Source organism: Ranitomeya imitator, chromosome 3 (genome assembly GCF_032444005.1).
Source record: "Ranitomeya imitator isolate aRanImi1 chromosome 3, aRanImi1.pri, whole genome shotgun sequence".
NCBI lineage: Eukaryota > Metazoa > Chordata > Amphibia > Anura > Dendrobatidae > Ranitomeya > Ranitomeya imitator.
Window position 1 is genome coordinate 87573323 of NC_091284.1, and position 23095 is coordinate 87596417.

Consider the following 23095-nt stretch of genomic DNA (forward strand, 5'->3'; position numbering starts at 1 on the left):
ATGTGTGTCAAATTTTCTCTTTTTTTTTTTAATAAGATATCTACTTTTCAAAAAAACTAAATAACGTGATATTTTATTAGTTTGGACCAAAGCAGACATTGCAATGCCATATGTACATCTGTTGAATTTACATTTAATTTATGTAACAAATGGGAAAATTGTTTTGGGGGACAATTCATTAATATTGGCACTATGCAAGACTGGAGCAGCATTTCTGCAGTAAGAACTGCTGACATTGTTTGAAACTGTTGTGAAAATGGCAAAAGCTGCAAAATTTTAGTGCAACTCTGCGTTGTGTAAAAATGTTGCATTTTTTGTCGTATAACCTTTGATGAATCGACCCCTTATGGTTTAGTTTATGGTTATATTTTTTTTTTTGTAATGATCAATTTTGGCTGGTGAACGATTTTCTTTAAAACAGAAATTAAAGAAGCTCTACAGATCTGTCTCGCTTTCCATTGAGAATCTCCATAACTACATCTGAAAAGGTTACATACGAGACACGTAATTTGGTAAAAAAAAATAAAAAATACTATGGCAGAAATGCGGAAATGGTTAAAATATGAATTTGACTTCAGGAATGTTGTCTGACATTTCTCTTAATAATACAGAAATGATCTGAAATCTGGAATATACCGTAATCAATGTAAATCACTCATTGTGATTCATGCGATTTATATCGCTGCCAAAAAAGCAAGTTAAGACAAATGACCAGAATTGCGGGAAAGCAGCAATGATCTACACTCTGCATTGTCATGGATTTCCAAATATAAAGTTATACAAAGTTGTGCTTACCATATAGACCCACTAACAGCACTTTTTTTTATATATACAGCATAAATGTTTCATCACAATAAAAAAGGAATATGGAAAAAAGTGTATTGTACAGCAGATACAACTTTGTATGATGTGACCACTTTTATAAATGAACCTAATGTCGCATGACTTGCGGAATACTAAGCATAGATTCTGTTAAAATAACATGCTACTTACATGTACAAAGTTATAACATAGGTATTAGACCTTCCCTTGAGAAAGGCATGTTGTAAAGCAGCGAAACGTACGTCGGGGTGCATCCAGTTGCGGATTACGGCATCGGTAAGGTTAACCCTTATTCTTTCTGTCTAATTCCTATGTTATAAGTTTGTACCTACATGGTGGCATGTGAGACGGAGCTATTATGAACTGTGGACATTATCATGCATTAACCATTGGGACAGAACTTGTGCTGTCCTCCCCCTAGAGGTCTTGAGGGGATATGTTTGGACACACTATTGGGTAGGGTTATTTACTTTATATACTTTTACTCCATTTCGTTGGACGTTCATATTCATATGGTGCTGTATGTTGCTTATTGGTGTCCTTTAACCATCATATATATATATTTTTTTTAAATTGTTTGTCAATATATGTGTGATTGTATTAATAAAGATTTGTCATAAGTTTTTCTACCATAAAACTCCTATGTTTCTCCTTTTGTTAGTATATGGTAATGGAGTGGTATACAGGTAGCTAGGTGATGGCGCTTGGCTTACTGATTAATAGGAGTCTGGGCATTTTTGTATTGAAGTACAATTACAGTGTTTCCACATTTAAATACATTTTGCAATTTTTACATAATAACTTTGACTTTTTGATCGCCTTTTATTCCTCTTTTTGTTCGGCAGTATGATTAAAATCATAGTTTTTTGGCCACTTTTATTATGGTGTTTATTTACAAAGTTTTAAATAGTGTGACAGTTTTATAGATCAGGTCATTTCAGATGTGGCAATGCCAAGTAAGTGGATTTTTTTATTTATTATTGTTTTAACATAAATGTACGTAATTATGGGTACAATATTTTATTCACTGTTTTTGTTCTTTATTTTCATTTTTTTTTAAATATTTTTCCAATTTAAAAAAAAATGTTTTAAATGTATTAGTCTGATTGTTAGTATTACACTGACAAAACACCTATGAGACTATGCTACTGCCATAGTCTAACAGGCCACCATAGCTGACCGAACAGGAGTTCATTGTTTGACCTCCTGCTGTTATGGCACCCATTGGGTTCCTGTGATCGCAAGGGTGCCGATTGGGTGGGAAAGGGAGCCCTCTTCTTCCTTTCCTAAACTTTTTGGTGCTGCGATAGCTATTGACTGCAGCACTTAGAGGGTTAAACAGCCGGTGCAGGCAGTTCCCCTGGCTTGGCTCTCAAGCCGAGCTCCTGGCAGTGATCATATACACATAGGTCCTGTGCTCGCTTGATTGCCAGGATGTATCAATATGTCTATTTGCGGGAACACACTTAAAAATAGAATGTACCATAATGCCCAATGTCGTGAAGGGGTTAAGAGACAGAAGGATTTGCACAAGCCTACATCCACAGAATATTTTAAAAATTACAAAAAAGAAAATGGGCTGATGCAAAAGTTTGGGTATCCTTAGAGATTTATGTGGTATTTGGATTAGTAGTTCACATCAGTAGATGTAAGCCAAAACCAGGAGTGGGACAATCGGACGAAAAGCATAATCGAAACACGTCACCAATTCTGTATTTTTGACCCATTCCTGGTTTTGGCTTACGAATACTGATGTGAAATACTGGCCAAATACTGATAGTGTGGTAGCCTAAGTGAGAATACGGTACATGAAATACAGCAACCAGAAGATTTGCTTTACAAATAGTACTAGATTTTTTCTGTGAGTGTTCTGAAAATTTGGGAAGAGTTGGCAAGCATGCTAATGAAGCAGGTAAGCTAGATGGATTGGAAAGTGAAAGGCCAGGCTGTCTTTTAAAAATATATTCAGAATTATTAAAATTATTAAAAACTCTTGGAAACCGAGGCCAGTTGTACCAAGCACTTCAAAACGACGTCCATCCAGTAGTTCTCCTAATCACTGATCTGTCAGTGATGCAGGACCAGGGTTCTAGACGTTGTCAGGACACCACTGAGCAGAACATGTACATTCCTAATCAAAAACTACATGTGGCTTCGTTGAGCTCATTAACTAATGTTTTCCTGCAGTCAGACAGTAAAATCATTTAGGCTACGTTCAGACTAGCGTTGTGCGCCGCTGCGTCGGCGACGCGACGCACAACGCACCGAAAAACGCTGCAAAACGCACGCAAAAACGCTGCGTTTTGCGACGCGTGCGTCGTTTTTTGCCGAAAATCGGACGCAAGAAAAATGCAACTTGTTGCGTTTTCTTGGTCCGACGCTTGCGGCAAAAAAGACGCATTTGTCGCAAAACGCAACCAGCAAAAACGCATGCGTCCCCCATGTTAAACATAGGGGCGCATGACGCGTGCGTCGCCGCTGCGTCGCCCGACGCGGCGCCAACGCACACTAGCACAACGCTAGTCTGAACGTACCCTCAGCGTTGAGTAATTATGACAAGTGTGATTTCTTACTTATAAGGCGATTATGTCTCCAAGGCTTTAGGAATCATAAATCCAAGCATTAGATTAAAAGCCTTGGAGAATTAATTCATTAAAATGGCGGAATATAACATGTGTAAAGAAGTATGTAAAAAATGTAAAATTGTAATGCATATCCAGAGAAAATGTAATTTATGATCTGAGAAATGTGGGACATACAATGGACGACTTAATACATACTGAAACGGGATAAAAAAATAAGAATTTTAGAAAGTTATCAAACATGAGCCATAGATTTGTATTCATCTACATTTAGGCAATACATTTTTTCGTTGTACCATGTAGTTTAGCAGGTTAGGCTATCACACAATTTTACCATGATTTTACTGTGATTATGGATCTGTTTTTTGGCTAATGTTTTTACAGCAGAAATGCACTAAAAAAATCACCCTATAGCTACACCTTACATTATAATTAGAAAGCATAAAAAAGCAGGGAAACCACATCAAAACAGAATAAATAAATGTATTTCCTTACAAAATCATACAAAAAACTACATATTTTAGAAGAAGTCATTGTATTTTTCAGCCAGAAAAATCCGTGTCCATAAGCTCTCAGTGATCATACTCTTAAAGGGACTCTGTCACCTGAATTTGGCGGGCTCTGTTTACGGTCCGATGGGCGGTGTTTTCTCTCCTTTCATTTCCTGCAATATGGTGTTGAATTTGATTTGGTTCCTCCGTAGTACACGCGTGTGCAATGCAATGTTGCCTTGCGCACGCGCAGTATGCTTTGTCCAACTGCAAAAAAAAGCGTTAGTGTGCATGCGCCGGCACACTATGTCCCGAAAGTATTTCGCTGTGTTCCGGGACATAGTGCGCCGGCGTATGCACACTAATGCTTTTCGGCTTTGCCCGCAGTTGGGCAAAGCATACTGCGCGTGCGCAAGGCAAGATTGCGTTGCGCACGCGTGTACTACGGAGGAAACCGAAACAAATTCAACACCATATTGCGGCCAGCGGGAAGGAAGGGGTGCATGACAGGAGAGAAAACACCGCCCATCAGACCGTAAACAGAGCCTGCCAAATTCAGGTGACAGGTTCCCTTTAAACTAACCAACTAATAGGGAAAATATGCAATGTTATTAGACACTATAAGGTAGATTCACAAATTGAAAAAACTATTTTAATGTACTGATGGGTCAAGTGATAATTGGTAGTAATTAGTGATGAGCAAGTATACTCGTTGCTCGGGTTTTCCCGAGCACGCTAGGGTGGTCTCCGAGTATTTTTGACTGCTCGGAGATTTAGTTTTCCTTGCCGCAGCTGGATGATTTATGGCTGCTACCCAGCCTTAGTGCATGTGGGGGTTGCCTGGTTGCTAGGGAATCCCCACATGTATTCAAGCTGTCTAGTAGCCGCAAATCATCCAGCTGCGGCAAGGAAAACTAAATCTCCGAGCAGTCACAAATACTCGGAGACCACCCGAGCATGCTCGGGAAAACCCGAGCAATGAGTGTACTCGCTCATCACTAGTAGTAATTATATCTTGTTCCTGTAAAAAATATTATTATAGAGAGACCTAAATAACTTTAGCTCTCTGGTTTTCTTTAACTTTATGGATCACATAAGGCTCATTTGCTATTTAGTGACTTCATTATTTACAAAACTATTAGTTAAAAGAAGTCCATCAACCACGATGCTGCCATATATGTGTGCACCGTTAAGTCTTCTCACTTAAAATAGTAGGAGTGTTAACCCGCTTATTATTGGCAGTGCTCACTTCCCAGAGCGAGCGCTTTCTGAATGCTGCTGGCGTGAGTGCACATGCTCGTACTTCCGATGCCCGGCTGCATTCTCCACACTGTCTTCTTTGCGCTGATGCTGCTTGCTACACTAATACACACAAAAGTGTAGCAATCGGCTTCAGAGAACTAGTTTCTGGAGCCGCATGCTATACTTCCAGGGGTATTAGGGTAGAGAGCATAAGCAGCAGAAAGAAGACAGAGACAAGAAGGCGCCAGGCCATTTTGAGCCTGCGTCGGGGGATACACTACTTACACTGATTACACTAATTACTAGCCCTACAAAACACAAATGACTCGGAGAAGCTGACAACATGTCCCAGCTATTTGAAAGTTAAAATCAAACACAATACCATCACCTAGCAGCATCCACAGTACTAGGGCCTAGTGACAAATATACAGGTAATAGTAGCTAGAGATGAGTGCACTTGTTTGGAAAACATTCACCAATCTCAAATTCTGCACAAATCTTGCCCATTTGGATTCGTGTTCGGATTCCTAAGCATTTTCCTTAAAATCGTCAAAATTCAGTCAACGTTCGATAAGTGATCAAGTTTCCATTAATAATTTTGTTAGGACTTTGGCTAGGATAGTGGTGCTGTATGATGAGCGGGGGGATGTGTGGGGAGAGGTCAGAGGAGAGGCGGACTGTTATTCTTATTATTTATTTATTTATTTTTTATTAACAATGTGTGGAGATTCTGGCAGCCAAGGGTTTGGGTCATTGGCTGCCGAAGTCACATGTCCATCTCCAGAAAAAAACGGACATGTAGCTTCGGCCTTATTTTGTGAGTGTAACAATGTAGTGAGGCTGCTGCTGCTGCAAGTAGTCAGATAGTTAGGTAAGCGGTTTATTGTCAGCTATTACAGATAGATAGGATCCTGTGTCAAATGGACCTTCCAGAATATAAATCTGGAGTGCTAATTCTGTAGTACAGCCAGAAGTCGCCACTTCAACATATCAATCCATAGTGCTGCTGATTCTGTGGTACAGCGACCAGTCGCCATTTCAGCATATCAATCCTTTGTGCTAACTTTGTGGTCCAGCCACACTATTTTAATATATATTAAATTACAATGGTATTAATATTTGATGAAAAATCAAGAAATTGCTGATAAACTGTTAACCCTTCTCACTTTCTAATAAAAAATATTATCTTTCAAAAATTATGCGGATGTAAAGTAGACATGTGATAAATGTTATTTATTATCAATCTTGTGTGTTATAATTCTCTGGTTTAATTGCATAACAATGCAAAGTTTGAAAATAGCAAAATTTTCACTTTTTTTGAAAAATTTTCGATATTTTCATAAATTAACGCAAATCATATCGACCAAAATCTACCACTAACATGAAGTACAATGCGTCATGAAAAAAGATTCTCAGAACAGAAACACTGATATACGTTGCGCAGATTGACATCTCGGCCACACAGTGACAGTTCAGTGCCGATAACGGCTGCTGACAGCTGAGGGTCATGGGAAGGGATGCGGGGACCAATGCTGTCGGTCACAGCATGATCGCGCAGTGTTTTAACAGTAAAAAAGTAATTATTCTTTCCTCAACACCTAATGGTATAAATTTCTGTGAGGCACATGTGGCATCAACATGCACACTGCATCCCTAGGTGAATTAATTGAGCGGTGTAGTTTGTAAAATGATGTCACTTATGGGATGTTTCTGCTGTTCTGGCACCTCAGGGGCCCAGCCAATGTGACATGGCACCCTCAAACCAGTCCAGCAAAATCTGAACTTCAATAAGATGATTATTCCCTTCTGAGCTTTTCATGGTGCCTCAAAAATAGTTTTCGACCACATATGGGGTAACCCCATCGCGAGAAATTGTACAAAAAATAGTAAGGTGCATTTTCTACACTTGTGAAAATACAAAAAAAAATTGGGGGGCAAAAGAGCATTTATGTAGGAAAAACGTGATTTTTTTTATTTTCACGGCTCTACGTTACGAAGTTCTGTGAAGCACCTGGGGGTTCAAGATGTTCACCACACATCTAGCTAGATACATTCCTTGAGGTGTCTAGTTCTAGGCTCGGTCATTAACCTACACAATGGCCCCTAAGGGGTTAAAGAGAACCTGTCACCTAGAGAAATGCTATTTACCTGGAAATATACAGCTCTGGCAAAAATTAAGAGACCACTGCACAGTTTTATAAAACTCAGCTTCTCTACATGTCTGACAGCCATTCCATTCCAGTGTCAGTTGAATTCCAACCAGAGGACACCTCATTCTACTTAATGTGCTTCTGATTAGGTGATCACCTGAACCAAATCTTATTTAATGAAGGAAAGTATAAAAACCCTGCTGTGGTGTTCACAATCCTCTTGCAATAGGACAAGCTGGATGGCAAAACAAGTGTTAGTAATATTCCAAAAGTATATAGGAATGAAAAAATAACTTTTAACCATGCCAAAGGAGTTGAAAAGAAAAGTCTTGAGTGAGGAAAAGAAGGGCTCAATTCTGGCTTTACCAGCAGAGGGACACAATGAGCATCATGTTGCCTCCATCCTTAAAATTTCTAAGACGGCAGTCCATTACAACAAGGTCAAGCAGCAGGCATTGGGGACAACAAAGCTACAGACCGGCAGAGGGCGAAAACGACTCTCCACTGACCGGGATTATCTTATTCGAATGTCACTCATTAACCGCAGGATGACATCAAGCGACCTACAAAAGGAATGGCAAATGGCAGCTGGGGTGAAGTGCACGGCAAGAACAGTTTGTTACAGGCTCCTAGAGGCAGGATTCAAGTAATTTAAAGGTAGAAAAAGTCTTTCATCAATGAGAAGCAAAGGAGAGCCAGGCTGAAGCTGGCCAAAGACCATAAGGATTGGACAATAGAGGACTGGAGTAAGGTAATTTTCTCTGATGAGTCTCGACGGAGACCTGGAGAGGCGTACAAGCCACAAGCCACTGTGAGATTTGGTGGAGGATCGGTGATGCTCTGGGGATGCTTCAGCAAGGCTGGAATTGGGCAGATTGTTCTTCGCGAAGGACGTATGAGTCAAGCCACATACAAGGTTATCCTGGAAAAACAGTTGATTCCTTCTGCTCAGGCAACGTTCCCCAACTCTGAGGACTGGTTTTTCCAGTAGGACAACGCACCATGCCACACAGCTAGGCCAATCAAGGTGTGGATGAAGGACCACCACATCAAATCCCTGTCATGGCAAGCCCAATATGCAGTCCTGAACCCCACTGAAAAACCTCTGGAACGTAATCAAGAGGAAGAAGGATAGTCACAAGCCATCAAACAAAGAAGAACTGCTTAATTTTTGTACCAGGAGTGGCATAAGGTCACCCAAAAGCAGTGTGAAAGACTGGTGGAAAGCATGACGAATGAAAGCAGTGATTAAAAATAATGGTTATCCCACAAAATATTGATTTCTGAACTCTCCCCGAGTGAAAACATTAGTATTGTTGTTTCTAAATGATTATGAGCTTGTTTTTTTGCAATATTTGAGGTCTGCAAGCAATGCATTTTTTTTTTGTTATTTTGACCATTTCTCATTTTCAGAAAATAAATACAAAATTTATTGCTTAGAACTTCGGAGACATGTCAGTAATTTATAGAATAAAAGAACAATTTACATTTTACTCTAAAATATACTTACAAAGAGAAAAATCAGACAAACTGAAAATTTTGCAGTGGTCTCTTAATTTTTGCCAGAGCTGTACTGGCCATCTGCAGGTAAATGACATTTAAATTATGTTTGACAGGCTTTTCAGCTACAGGGGAGAGTACAAAGTTTTATTTTTCCTGCAGCTGCTCTCTTGCAGTCATTGGGACGGTGCAGGGAGCAGTTACAGGGCGTTGCAATCAGTCCCCAGTACATTGAATGACAGTCTGATCTGCAAACACACTCTATAATGCAGTATGTCAATCAAAGTGTTGAGGAGTTATTATAGCAAGCTCACTGTAGAGTCAGGGATGACTGCAACACTCACCTGCATTGCCGGGAAGCGAGCGGCTGCAGGGAGAATATAACTCATTTTCTACCTGTACCTGCTCTTCCAGTACTCAGCTAAATTTAAAAACTATTTAGTTGCAGATCACCCCTAAACAGGAAGGTAAATAGTGTTTTTGAAAGTGACAGGTTCCCTTTAAATTCAACATTAGTTATTATGTGCCTAAAACAGGAAGACATAAGATATTTTTGTCTCCAATTAAGACAGAATTCTGACGTAGTTTAATAAATTATCTCCAGTGTATTCTTTAAAGTTTTTGTCTTCATTTTTTTTTTTAAATAGTAATAGTAATGCTTTTCTGGATAAACTATTGTGCACTTTCTAGCTGCTTTACATGTATTTCTGTACATAATAGGACTATGCTCCCCCCATGTTTTATTGTATAATCTTCCATTCTTTGCATTTACATCTAATAATCACCTGCGTGATTCATAGGTTTGTTTATGTGCACGGTGCAAATATAACACCTGCTAACAGACAATTATAATAATTGTTTTAGAAATAACATGGGACAATGAATGCTTTTAGCAAATTAAAAGTACCGTAATTAGATTTATAAGAAATTCAGTTACCAGATATTCAACCCTCACGATTTACTGAATGCAGTTAATTATCTGAGCAGCTCTCTTCACTGGCGTCACTGTAGCTATCCCTATAAAACAGAAGAAAGAGAAGAAGCATTTTAATAGCACTGAATTCCATTGAAAATATTCAGTACACATAATTCCTTAAATGGTAATCTGGTGATAAGTTACCGGTCCGCAGTTTTTTGTGTTTTTTTTTTCAGTGTACTTGATCCACTTTTGGGGCACGCTTCAGTATTTATCGTTTTTGTTGCATCAGTTTTTCTCGTATGAAATCTTCTCCTACCCATTAAATATGAGCATGTAGCTCTTTCAAAGGCAAGTCCAGCAATACCTTTACATGATCAAATCCATTCCTCATTAATCTGCATTTTAATTTATATGCAAATGAGGCTGAAGATCTGATGCCTCCGCCCAACGCCCCCGTCTATTTGACTGACAGTCTCAAGGCAGAGGACTTCAAGGGAATCTGTCAGAAGGATTTCACCTCCCCATACTATTTATATACCCATGTAGCTCTTTTAAACACATATCCTCTGTTACTGAGAAATCAGAGTTTGAATTGATATGCAAATATCAGACTGTAGAGCTTTTGTAGGTCTGAAGCCTCTGTCACTCCAGCTCTAATAACTGCCCAGTGCTGTCTCCTCAAGCTTCACCGACGGCCCCTATGCTGAGTGACGTCAGGCAAAGGAACCGTCAGTCAATAAGGAATAGGCAACACTGGGTGGGCAATAGAGCTGGAGTGAAAAAGGTTCCATATTTACCATAATCCTTCAGCCTCATTTGCATATCAGGTCAAATGCTGATTTCTCAGTAATGGGGGAACTGACTGGACATTTAAAGGTATTGACTGACTTGTCTTTGAAAAAGCTACATGCACATCTAAATAGTTTTGGGTTGATATCCTGCTAAAAGATTCCCTTTCAGGCAAAAGAGTATGACTTCAGGGAAAGGAATCATCAGTGAAGCAGTAGGAGGCAGTGCCGGATGGGGAATAGAGCTGGAGTGACAGAGGCTTCAGATCTATAAATCGATCTTCGGCCTCATTTGCATATCAATTTAAGAAATAATTTCTCGGTAATAGAGGACAAATTGTCTAAGTAAAAGTATTGCTGGACTTGCCTTTGAAAGAGCTACAAGTGCATATAAATAGCATGAGGTGTGAATCCCTTTAAGGAAGTATACATTTTTACAAAACACACAGAAAGCCTCTGCTCTTTTTTCAATTTCAGTTTAAATAAGAAGTAAAGAAATGTATTAACTCATGCAATCCCATGTTACCAGAGATAACTATAGAACAATTAACGTTTCGGCCATGACTTCGGACCTTCATCTGAATGGTGCGGGTTGCTGTGGTTGTTGGAGATGGAAATGTGTATAGCGTTTTGGTGGATGCGTCAGACATCGCTGCTGCGTGGCACTAAGAAGCTATACCACATAGAGGCTGTCAGTCAAGCAGGAAGACGCGGTGCTGGGTGGGGAATAGAGCTGGAGTGACAGAGGCTGAAGAACTACCCTTGCCATTTGCATATCAATTCAAGTGACGGTTTTGTCTTTGAAAAACCTATATCTACTATATAATTGTCTAAGGGTCACTTCCATCTTTCTGTCTTTCCTTATTTCTGTCACGGATATTCATCGGCGATGAATTGCAAATTACCCAGATGACTTAGCGGTCTTGCGAGACCGCTAAGTCATCTGGGTAATTTCGCAATGCATCCTGGGAACGGAAGATGGCGGCAGGCGCGTGCAGCTCGGCGGACTACAGAGGGTGAAAATAGCAGGTTTTTTGTTTTTTTATTATTTTTAACATTACATTTTTTTTACTATTGATGCCGCATAGGCAGCATCAATAGTAAAAAAGTTGGTCACACAGGGACATGGTGCCCACACTGCTGTATACCACATGGGCTGTGTTAGGTACCGCGTGGCTGCTATATACTACATAGGCAGCGTTATATACTATGTGGGCTGTGTGATATACTCCGTATGCTGTGCAATATATTACGTGGCCACTGTTATATACTGCGTGGGCAGTGTTATATACTACGTGGCTGCTATATACTGCGTGGGCTGTGCTATATATTACGTGGCCACTGTTATATACTACGTGGCTGCTATATACTACGTGGGCTGTGCTATATATTACGTGGCCAGTGTTATATACTGCGTGGCCTGTGTTATATACTACGTCGCCTGTTATATACTGCGTGGCTGCTATATACTGCGTGGGCTGTGTTATATAGTACGTGGCTGTGTTATATGTTGTGAATTCTGTGGCTGAATTCACTCCTGTGGTCACAAGTGGTACTGCAGCTTCTGAGCTTCCTCCCTCAGGTGTTCTGGTGAGCTCGTTAACTGCTTCATTACTTAACTCCGCCTGATGCTGCTATCCTTGCTCCTTGTCAATGTTTCAGTGTTGGATCTGAGCTTCTCCTGATTGTTCCTGTGACCTGCTGCTCTGTATAGCTAAGTGCTTTTTGCTTTTTTGTTGCCTTTTTTCTGTCCAGCTTGTCTTTTGTTTTGCTGGAAGCTCTGAGACGCAAAGGGTGTACCGCCGTGCCGTTAGTTCGGCACGGTGGTTTTTTTTTGCCCCCTTTGCGTGGTTTTGCTTTAGGGTTTTTTGTAGACTGCAAAGTTCGCTTTAGTGTCCTCGCTCTGTCCTAGAATATCGGGCCCCACTTTGCTGAATCTATTTCATCCCTACGTTTTGTCTTTTCATCTTACTCACAGTCATTATATGTGGGGGGCTGCCTTTTCCTTTGGGGAATTTCTCTGGGGCAAGTCAGGCCTATTTTTCTATCTTCAGGCTAGCTAGTTTCTTAGGCTGTGCCGAGTTGCCTAGGTAGTTGTTAGGCGCAATCCACAGCCGCTTTTAGTTGTGTTTAGGATAGGATCAGGTGTGCAGTCTACAGAGTTTCCACGTCTCAGAGCTCGTTCTTGTATTTTTGGGTATTTGTCAGATCACTGTGTGCGCTCTGATCGCTAAGCACACTGTGTTTCTGGATTGCCTTCATAACACCTGTCATTAGCAAACATAACAGTACAAGGAGCCAAACTAATGATTCTCAATAGAGGGAAAGAAAAAGTTCTGACATCATTTTTTTTTTTTCTGCTCTGTGTTCACTTTTTTTTTTTCCCCTAGACATTTGGGTGATTCTGGACACAGGTGTGGACATGGATATTCAGGGTCTGTGCTCTTCAATGGATAATCTCGTTATAAATGTACAAAAAATTCAAGATACTATTGATCAGAAATCTATGTTAGAACCAAGAATTCCTATTCCTGATTTGTTTTTTGGAGATAGAACTAAGTTTCTAAGTTTCAAAAATAATTGTAAGCTATTTCTGGCCTTGAAACCTCATTCTTCTGGTAATCCTATTCAACAGGTTTTGATTATTATTTCTTTTTTGCGCGGCGACCCTCAAGACTGGGCATTTTCTCTTGCGCCAGGAGACCCTGCATTGAGTAGTGTCGATGCGTTTTTCCTGGCGCTCGGATTGCTGTACGATGAGCCTAATTCAGTGGATCAGGCTGAGAAAAATTTGCTGGCTTTGTGCCAGGGTCAGGATGATATAGAAGTATATTGTCAGAAATTTAGGAAATGGTCAGTACTCACTCAGTGGAATGAATCTGCGCTGGCAGCTTTGTTCAGAAAGGGTCTCTCTGAGGCTCTTAAGGATGTCATGGTGGGATTTCCTATGCCTGCTGGTTTGAATGAGTCTTTGTCTTTGGCCATTCAGATCGGTCGACGCTTGCGCGAGCGTAAATCTGTGCACCATTTGGCGGTACTGCCTGAGGTTAAACCTGAGCCTATGCAGTGCGATAGGACTATGACTAGAGTTGAACGGCAGGAATACAGACGTCTGAATGGTCTGTGTTTCTACTGTGGTGATTCCACTCATGCTATTTCTGATTGTCCTAAGCGCATTAAGCGGTCCGCTAGGTCTGCCGTCATTGGTACTGTACAGTCCAAATTCCTTCTGTCCATTACCTTGATATGCTCTTTGTCGTCGTTTTCTGTCATGGCATTTGTGGATTCGGGCGCTGCCCTGAATCTGATGGATTTGGATTATGCTAAACGTTGTGGGTTTTTCTTGGAGCCTTTGCGGTGTCCTATTCCATTGAGAGGAATTGATGCTACACCTTTGGCCAAGAATAAACGTCAATACTGGGCCCAGCTGACCATGTGCATGGCTCCTGCACATCAGGAAGTTATTCGCTTTCTGGTGTTGCATAATCTGCATGATGTGGTCGTGTTGGGGTTGCCATGGCTACAAACCCATAATCCAGTATTGGATTGGAATTCCATGTCGGTATCCAGCTGGGGTTGTCAGGGGGTACATGGTGATGTTCCATTTTTGTCGATTTCGTCATCCACCCCTTCTGAGGTCCCAGAGTTCTTGTCTGATTATCAGGATGTATTTGAAGAGCCCAAGTCCGATGCTCTACCTCCGCATAGGGATTGTGATTGTGCTATCAATTTGATTCCTGGTAGTAAATTCCCTAAAGGTCGATTATTTAATTTATCCGTGCCCGAACACGCCGCTATGCGCAGTTATGTGAAGGAATCCCTGGAGAAGGGACATATTCGCCCATCGTCATCACCACTGGGAGCAGGGTTCTTCTTTGTAGCCAAGAAGGATGGTTCGCTGAAACCGTGTATTGATTACCGCCTTCTTAATAAGATCACTGTTAAATTTCAGTATCCCTTGCCATTGTTATCTGACTTGTTTGCTCGGATTAAGGGGGCTAGTTGGTTCACTAAGATAGATCTTCGTGGTGCGTATAATCTGGTGAGAATCAGGCAAGGAGATGAATGGAAAACTGCATTCAATACGCCCGAGGGTCATTTTGAGTATCTAGTGATGCCGTTCGGACTTGCCAATGCTCCATCTGTGTTTCAGTCTTTTATGCATGACATCTTCCGTGAGTATCTGGATAAATTCCTGATTGTTTACTTGGATGACATTTTGATCTTCTCAGATGATTGGGAGTCTCATGTGAAGCAGGTCAGAATGGTTTTTCAGGTCCTGCGTGCTAACTCTTTGTTTGTGAAGGGATCAAAGTGTCTCTTCGGTGTGCAGAAAGTTTCATTTTTGGGGTTCATCTTTACCCCTTCTACTATCGAGATGGATCCAGTTAAGGTCCAAGCCATCCAGGATTGGATTCAACCGACATCTCTGAAAAGTCTGCAAAAGTTCCTGGGCTTTGCTAATTTTTATCGTCGCTTTATCTGTAATTTTTCTAGCATTGCCAAACCATTGACCGATTTGACCAAGAAGGGTGCTGATTTGGTTAATTGGTCTTCTGCTGCTGTGGAAGCTTTTCAGGAGTTGAAGCGTCGTTTTTGTTCTGCCCCTGTGTTGTGTCAGCCAGATGTTTCTCTTCCGTTCCAGGTCGAGGTTGATGCTTCTGAGATTGGAGCAGGGGCGGTTTTGTCACAGAGAGGTTCTGATTGCTCAGTGATGAAACCATGTGCTTTCTTTTCCAGGAAGTTTTCGCCCGCTGAGCGTAATTATGATGTGGGCAATCAAGAGTTGCTGGCCATGAAGTGGGCATTCGAGGAGTGGCGTCATTGGCTTGAAGGAGCTAAGCATCGCGTGGTGGTATTGACTGATCATAAGAACTTGACTTATCTCGAGTCTGCCAAGCGCTTGAATCCTAGACAGGCCCGTTGGTCGTTATTTTTTGCCCGCTTCGACTTTGTGATTTCGTACCTTCCGGGATCTAAAAATGTGAAGGCGGATGCTCTGTCTAGGAGTTTTGTGGCCGACTCTCCGGGTTTATCTGAGCCAGCGGGTATCCTCAAGGAAGGAGTCATTGTGTCTGCCATCTCCCCTGATTTGCGGCGGGTGCTGCAAAAATTTCAGGCGAATAAACCTGATCGTTGTCCAGCAGAGAAACTGTTCGTCCCTGATAGGTGGACTAATAAACTTATCTCTGAACTTCATTGTTCGGTGTTGGCTGGTCATCCTGGAATCTTTGGTACCAGAGAGTTAGTGGCTAGATCCTTCTGGTGGCCATCTCTGTCACGGGATGTACGTACTTTTGTGCAGTCCTGTGGGATTTGTGCTAGGGCTAAGCCCTGCTGTTCTCGTGCCAGTGGGTTGCTTTTGCCCTTGCCGGTCCCAAAGAGGCCTTGGACACATATTTCGATGGATTTCATTTCTGACCTTCCCGTTTCTCAAAAGATGTCAGTCATTTGGGTGGTCTGTGATCGCTTTTCTAAAATGGTCCATCTGGTGCCCTTGGCTAAATTGCCTTCCTCCTCTGATTTGGTACCTTTGTTCTTTCAGCATGTGGTTCGGTTGCATGGCATTCCTGAGAATATTGTTTCTGACAGAGGTTCCCAGTTTGTTTCAAGGTTTTGGCGAGCCTTTTGTGGTAGGATGGGCATTGACCTATCCTTTTCCTCGGCTTTCCATCCTCAGACTAATGGCCAGACCGAACGAACCAATCAGACCTTGGAAACATATCTGAGATGTTTTGTTTCTGCAGACCAGGATGATTGGGTGTCCTTTTTGCCGTTGGCTGAGTTCGCCCTTAATAATCGGGCCAGCTCGGCTACCTTGGTTTCTCCATTTTTTTGCAATTCTGGGTTCCATCCTCTTTTCTCTTCAGGACAGGTTGAGTCTTCGGACTGTCCTGGTGTGGATTCTGTGGTGGATAGGTTGCAGCAGATCTGGACTCAGGTAGTGGACAATTTGATCTTGTCCCAGGAGAAAGCTCAACTTTTCGCTAATCGCAGACGCCGTGTGGGTCCCCGACTTCGTGTTGGGGATCTGGTTTGGTTATCTTCTCGTCATATTCCTATGAAGGTTTCCTCTCCTAAATTTAAACCTCGTTTTATTGGTCCGTATAGGATTTCTGAGGTTCTCAATCCTGTGTCTTTTCGTTTGACCCTCCCAGACTCCTTTTCCATACATAATGTATTCCATAGGTCGTTGTTGCGGAGATACGTGGCACCTATGGTTCCATCTGTTGAGCCTCCTGCCCCGGTTTTGGTGGAGGGGGAATTGGAGTATATTGTGGAGAAGATTTTGGATTCTCGTGTTTCTAGACGGAAACTCCAGTATCTGGTTAAATGGAAGGGTTATGCTCAGGAAGCTAATTCCTGGGTTTTTGCCTCTGATGTTCATGCTTCCGATCTTGTTCGTGCCTTTCATGCGGCTCATCCTGGTCGGCCTGGGGGCTCTGGTGAGGGTTCGGTGACCCCTCCTCAAGGGGGGGGTACTGTTGTGAATTCTGTGGCTGAATTCACTCCTGTGGTCACAAGTGGTACTGCAGCTTCTGAGCTTCCTCCCTCAGGTGTTCTGGTGAGCTCGTTAACTGCTTCATTACTTAACTCCGCCTGATGCTGCTATCCTTGCTCCTTGTCAATGTTTCAGTGTTGGATCTGAGCTTCTCCTGATTGTTCCTGTGACCTGCTGCTCTGTATAGCTAAGTGCTTTTTGCTTTTTTGTTGCCTTTTTTCTGTCCAGCTTGTCTTTTGTTTTGCTGGAAGCTCTGAGACGCAAAGGGTGTACCGCCGTGCCGTTAGTTCGGCACGGTGGGTTTTTTTTGCCCCCTTTGCGTGGTTTTGCTTTAGGGTTTTTTGTAGACTGCAAAGTTCGCTTTACTGTCCTCGCTCTGTCCTAGAATATCGGGCCCCACTTTGCTGAATCTATTTCATCCCTACGTTTTGTCTTTTCATCTTACTCACAGTCATTATATGTGGGGGGCTGCCTTTTCCTTTGGGGAATTTCTCTGGGGCAAGTCAGGCCTATTTTTCTATCTTCAGGCTAGCTAGTTTCTTAGGCTGTGCCGAGTTGCCTAGGTAGTTGTTAGGCGCAATCCACAGCCGCTTTTAGTTGTGTTTAGGATAGGATCAGGTGTGCAGTCTACAGAGTTTCCACGTCTCAGAGCTCGTTCTTGTATTTTTGGGTATTTGTCAGATCACTGTGTGCGCTCTGATCGCTAAGCACACTGTGTTTCTGGATTGCCTTCATAACACCTGTCATTAGCAAACATAACAGTTATATACTGCGTGGCCACTGTTATATATTGCGTGGCCTGTATTAACGCATCAGGTATTCTACAATATGTATGTAAGTAGCAACAACATAGTATATAGCACAGGCCACGTAGTATTTGTCTGCTATATACTACATAACTCCTATATACTACGTGGCCTGTGCTATATACTATGTGGCTGCTATATACATAAATAAATAAATATTCTAGAATACCCGATGCGTTAGAATTGGGCCACCATCTAGTGGGAATATAAATAGTTTGAAGTGTGGAATCCTGCTGACAGATTACTTTTAAGTCATGTTTGGGTCTTTTCAACTGTTCTAAGGTATAAAAATACAAAATAAACTTAATGAGACCACCTCAATTGATATGTTACTAGGGGGGCAGGGATGAGTGGATAATGCACAAATTATATCCCACACACAAACTCAGATTTAGAAACTGTAGTGGATGAAAAATAACTGCCAGAAGTTGATTAGCACAATATAAGAAATCAACCACATGCAGAGTATAAAAAATTATAATATATGAAACTTTTAATGAAGCCTTGCACGAGCGGCCCCTGCCAAGTTAAACAAATTTTTTAGGGGGGTGCAAAGAGGGGGAGTATGTATTAAGTTACTTTCAATAATTTCCTGGTAAAAAATAATTCAATATAGTTACACAGGTGAGTTTTGCAATGCTTTTTTTTTTTCTTACACCCCTCTGTTCAGTTTTCAAAAATGTAGGTAGGGCAGTATGATAGCTTAGCTGTTAGCACTGTTACTTTGCAGCGTTGGAGTCCTGGGCTCAAATCCATCCAAGGACAACACCTGCGAGGGGTTTGTATGTTCTCCCCGTATTTGCGTGGGTTTCCTTCGGGTTTTCCAGTTTCCTCCCACACTCCAAAGACATACTGATAGGGAAATTAGATTGCAAGCATCACGTCCGGAGGTAGAGCAGACCATCTGCTGGGGTTTACATAGAAGAGAACCCTGCCCATGGTTTCCAGCAGAGAGCTAATTAGTTTATTACATACCAGCTCATTGCAGCAAAACACAGGTGGAAGGAAAATTGACAACTAGTCTTGACTATCTAAAAGCTAAATTCCCACATACTGCTGGTGTCCAGAAGTAACTGTTGTATTAGTGTGGTGACACCTAGTGACCAGGGCATACTTACTAGTGACAACAGAAAAAAGGTTGAAATCCAGATCACCTAGTTGAAATGCAGTTCGTGGACATTGTCCTAGGGCGGTGTAGGGATGGAAGCTGTGTCATCAGCAGCAGATAAGATGCAAATGCTGGGTATATCTAGCATCACGTCCACAGGTAACGATTACAATCAAAGTACTTTATTATTCCATGTTAAAATTTAAGATTAAAAACATTCCTTACAAATAATGCAAAAAAAAAATTTCGGGTTGAACCTTTACGTGTTTCGAACAATTTAGTTCTTATTCATAGTACGATCCCAATATGTATAGAATCCATTTTATATAAAAAGAACGAGGAAGTGGCATCTGTGTATTGAAAAAAAAATATTTTTCTTTTTTCTTCCCTTCTCCTCCTTCCTTCCTCCTTCATAGTGAAAATAAGAAATGCATACTTTATGGAGCATGCTACTTCAAACGTATACATAAGATCTGATCTAATATTCACTTATTTTTTTAGTGCGTGTATCTAAATTAAAGATACCAGAAGATTATGGGCAAAGGTCTATATATGAGAAGGAACTTCTAAACATGTTAAAAGATTCCACATTTTATCAGCCATTGGTTTCTGATCCCATTAACCAAATCAAGGAATCGTTAACAAAACTTCTGCATGAAGGCGTACATCTTGGCCAACTAAACAAGCTGAATATTTAAATCCTCCCTGTATGAGGACTCCTCTACTCCATGCTCTCCCAAAAATGCACAAGGAAAAATTTCCACCACTTTTCAGACCTATAGTGTCTGGCATGGGGTCCTTGTTGGAAAATCATATACACATATATATACAGTCATGGCCAAAAGTATTGACACCCCTGCAATTCTGTCAGATAATATTCATTTTCTTCCTGAAAATGATTGCAAACACAAATTATTTGGTATTATTATCTTCATTTAATTTGTCTTAAATGAAAAAACACAAAAAGAATTGTCCTAAAGCCAAATTGGATATAATTCCACACCAAACATAAAAAAGGGGGTTGACAAAAGTATTGGCACCATTCGAAAAATCATGTGATGCTTCTCTAATTTGTGTAATTAACAGCACCTGTAACTTACCTGTGGCACCTAACAGGTGTTGGCAATAACTAAATCACACTTGCAGCCAGTTGACATGGATTAAAGTTGACTCAACCTCTGTCCTGTGTCCTTGTGTGTACCACATTAAGCATGGAGAAAAGAAAGAAGACCAAAGAACTGTCTGAGGACTTGAGAAACCAAATTGTGAGGAAGCATGAGCAATCTCAAGGCTACAAGTCCATCTCCAAAGACCTGAATGTTCCTGTGTCTACCGTGCGCAGTGTCATCAAGAAGTTTAAACCCATGGCACTGTGGCTAACCTCCCTAGATGTGGACGGAAAAGAAAAATTGACAAGAGATTTCAACACAAGATTGTGCGGTTGTTTGATAAAGAACCTCGACTAACATCCAAACAAGTTCAAGCTGCCCTGCAGTCCGAGGGTACAACAGTGTCAACCCGTACTATCCGTCGGCGTCTGAATGAAAAGGGACTGTATGGTAGGAGACCCGGGAAGACCCCACTTCTTACCCCGAGACATAAAAAAGCCAGGCTGGAGTTTGCCAAAATTTACCTGAAAAAGCCTAAAACGTTTTGGAAGAATGTTCTCTGGTCAGCGGAGACAAAAGCAGAGCTTTTTGGGCAAAGGCATCAGCATAGAGTTTACAGGAGAAAAAAAAGAGGCATTCAAAGAAAAGAACACGGTCCCTACAGTCCAACATGGTGGAGGTTCCCTGATGTTTTGGGGTGGCTTTGCTGCCTCTGACACTGGATTGCTTGACTGCGTGCATGGCATTATGAAGTCTAAAGACTACCAACAAATTTTGCAGCATAATGTAGGGCCCAGTGTGAGAAAACTGGGTCTCCCTCAGAGGTCATGGGTCTTCCAGCAGGAAAACGACCCAAAACACACTTCAAAAAGCACTAGAAAATGGTGAGAGAAAGCACTGGAGACTTCTAAGGTGGCCAGCAATGAGTCCAGACCTGAATCCCATAGAGCACCTGTGGAGAGATCTAAAAATGGCAGTTTGGAGAAGGCCCCCTTCAAATATCAGGGACCTGGAGCAGTTTGCCAAAGAAGAATGGTCTAAAATTCCAGCAGAGCATTGTAAGAAACTCATTGATGGTTACCGGAAGCAGTAGGTCGCAGTTATTTTGGCTCAAGGTTGTGCAACCAAATATTAGGCTGAGGGTGCCAATACTTTTGTCTGGCCCATTTTTGGAGGTTTGTGTGAAATGATCAATGTTTTGCTTCATTCTCTTTTGTGTTTTTTCATTTAAGACAAATTAAATGAAGATAATAATACCAAATAATTTGCGTTTGCAATCCTTTTCAGGAAGAAACTGAGTATTATCTGACAGAATTGCAGGGGTGTCAATACTTTTGGCCACAACTGTAAGTAATCAAGAGGAAGTGAGCGGCCGGCCACAGCTATAGCTCAGACTATAAAGGACTCATGTTGAATGTTCAAGTTCATGACTGTACAGACTGAGCAAGTATGACTAGTTTGAAAGGTTTGCAAGGAGACAGCCATATATATGTATATATATACAGAGAGAGAGAGAGAGAGAGAGAGAGAGAGAGAGAGACATAAATCTTCCACCAATTTGGGAAAATATAGGCTAGTGAGGGTGAAAATTTACCCCATAGAATATCCTTGGTACTGTAGAGGAAATGTGTCTAGAAAAGAGAAATAATAGTTTGTATAACATGCTAACTTCGGGACGAAATGACCTCATGATTTTTTATGTGCATATTGGAGGGAAAGAAGAACACAGATGCATGAAGACAGTTCTTTGATCGTAAGGAGACACATTGAGTCTCCAGGGTGGATGGATCCAAAAAGGGGTATAAAAGACCCAAGCATGGCTCAAAAGGTGAGATTAAGCAGTGAGGCATCCCTGGAGGAGAAACATCCGAGAAAAAAAGACATCCCTGGTAAAAGAAGTTTAGGGAGCATTCAAGGCACCATGCCAAGAAAGAGGCCCTATTGAGGAAGGAGCTATACCAAAAGAGAAGACATTCCAAGGAGGAACAATGGCCACACAAAGGTGGTGTAACAAGGCGGCACAAAGCAAGAGACTGATCAATCACCTGCGGCAGTAGGAGAAGCCAACCAGAGGCAGTTTTTCAAAGCATAGATTCTCCGAAATGCTAGAGTGTTTCAGAGAAAAACATATCCGGCTGCAAATGTGCTGACAGGCTCTGATTTATGCTGCCTGCGATTTGGGCAGCATGAATCAGGTGACGAGTTCCCTTCAATCTTTAGTATGGTGCTTATTTAATTTTGGGTAAATACAATTTCCTTTCATACACTTTTGTTGGTATGCTTTCTTTGCTGACCGTCCCCTATAATCCATGTAGGGTTATTATTGCGCGGTATTTTGATTGTTTGACATTGATTGTCGATCCAGAATTCTTGTCATTCGGTATTGGTATTGTGTCTGAAAAAATTACTGACATTGACATCTTTGCAGACACTGATTGGCTCCACTGATCACTCAGATTATAGGAAACATAGGAGAGAAAAACAGTGGGATATCCGGCCAGAAGTATGGAGAAGCAGAGGGAACTGATAATGGAGTATATACAATTTATTACTTTTATAGCACAATGAGAATATAAGACACAGATGGAAAATCCCTTTTAGCCAGAAATCTGTTATAAGATAATGTACAGTATATTCTTCTTATTTCTACAGAAAATGGCTTTAAAAATTGTCTAACAGTTAAATTTCCCAGCAGCTTACCATAGCAAGTTTCCCAATAATACTAATGCTTCCCTATGCCTTCCTGTATTGATTATCTTCTCATTATCCCATTCTAATTCCTTCACTTTTGACAGACGGTCTACCATACAAGTGATCTCTTGATCTGTTAGATACATTTGCCCTCAATCACTTTAATAGACTTCTTTGCTTCAATATAAGTGACAGGATACACAGTAAAAGTAAATACATTTTCTCCGCTAAAGCCCTGCATACATTAGGACTCCCTGCACACATTAGGACACCCTGCACTGTTCCTTGAAACCCAATATTTTCTTGGAATATGCAAAGATGGTGTCTTTCAGTATACATTCAGAAAATCCAAAATAACAATAACTAACTCTGATCTGATATTTTA

At 41.2% G+C, this 23095-nt stretch overlaps 1 protein-coding gene across 3 annotated transcripts in view; it reads right to left on the minus strand.

Annotated features, from left to right (window-relative positions):
- Nucleotides 1-23095, minus strand: part of CTPS2 (CTP synthase 2) — a 307360-nt gene that overhangs the window by 10365 nt on the left and 273900 nt on the right. For all 3 annotated transcript variants that reach the window (XR_011319771.1, XM_069761061.1, XM_069761060.1), the window contains one exon: nucleotides 9725-9804. Coding sequence is in view for 2 of the 3 variants with exons in the window: in XM_069761061.1 (XP_069617162.1) it covers nucleotides 9759-9804 (46 nt within the window). In the remaining variant the exon portion in view is untranslated. The remainder of the gene's footprint in view (nucleotides 1-9724; nucleotides 9805-23095) is intronic.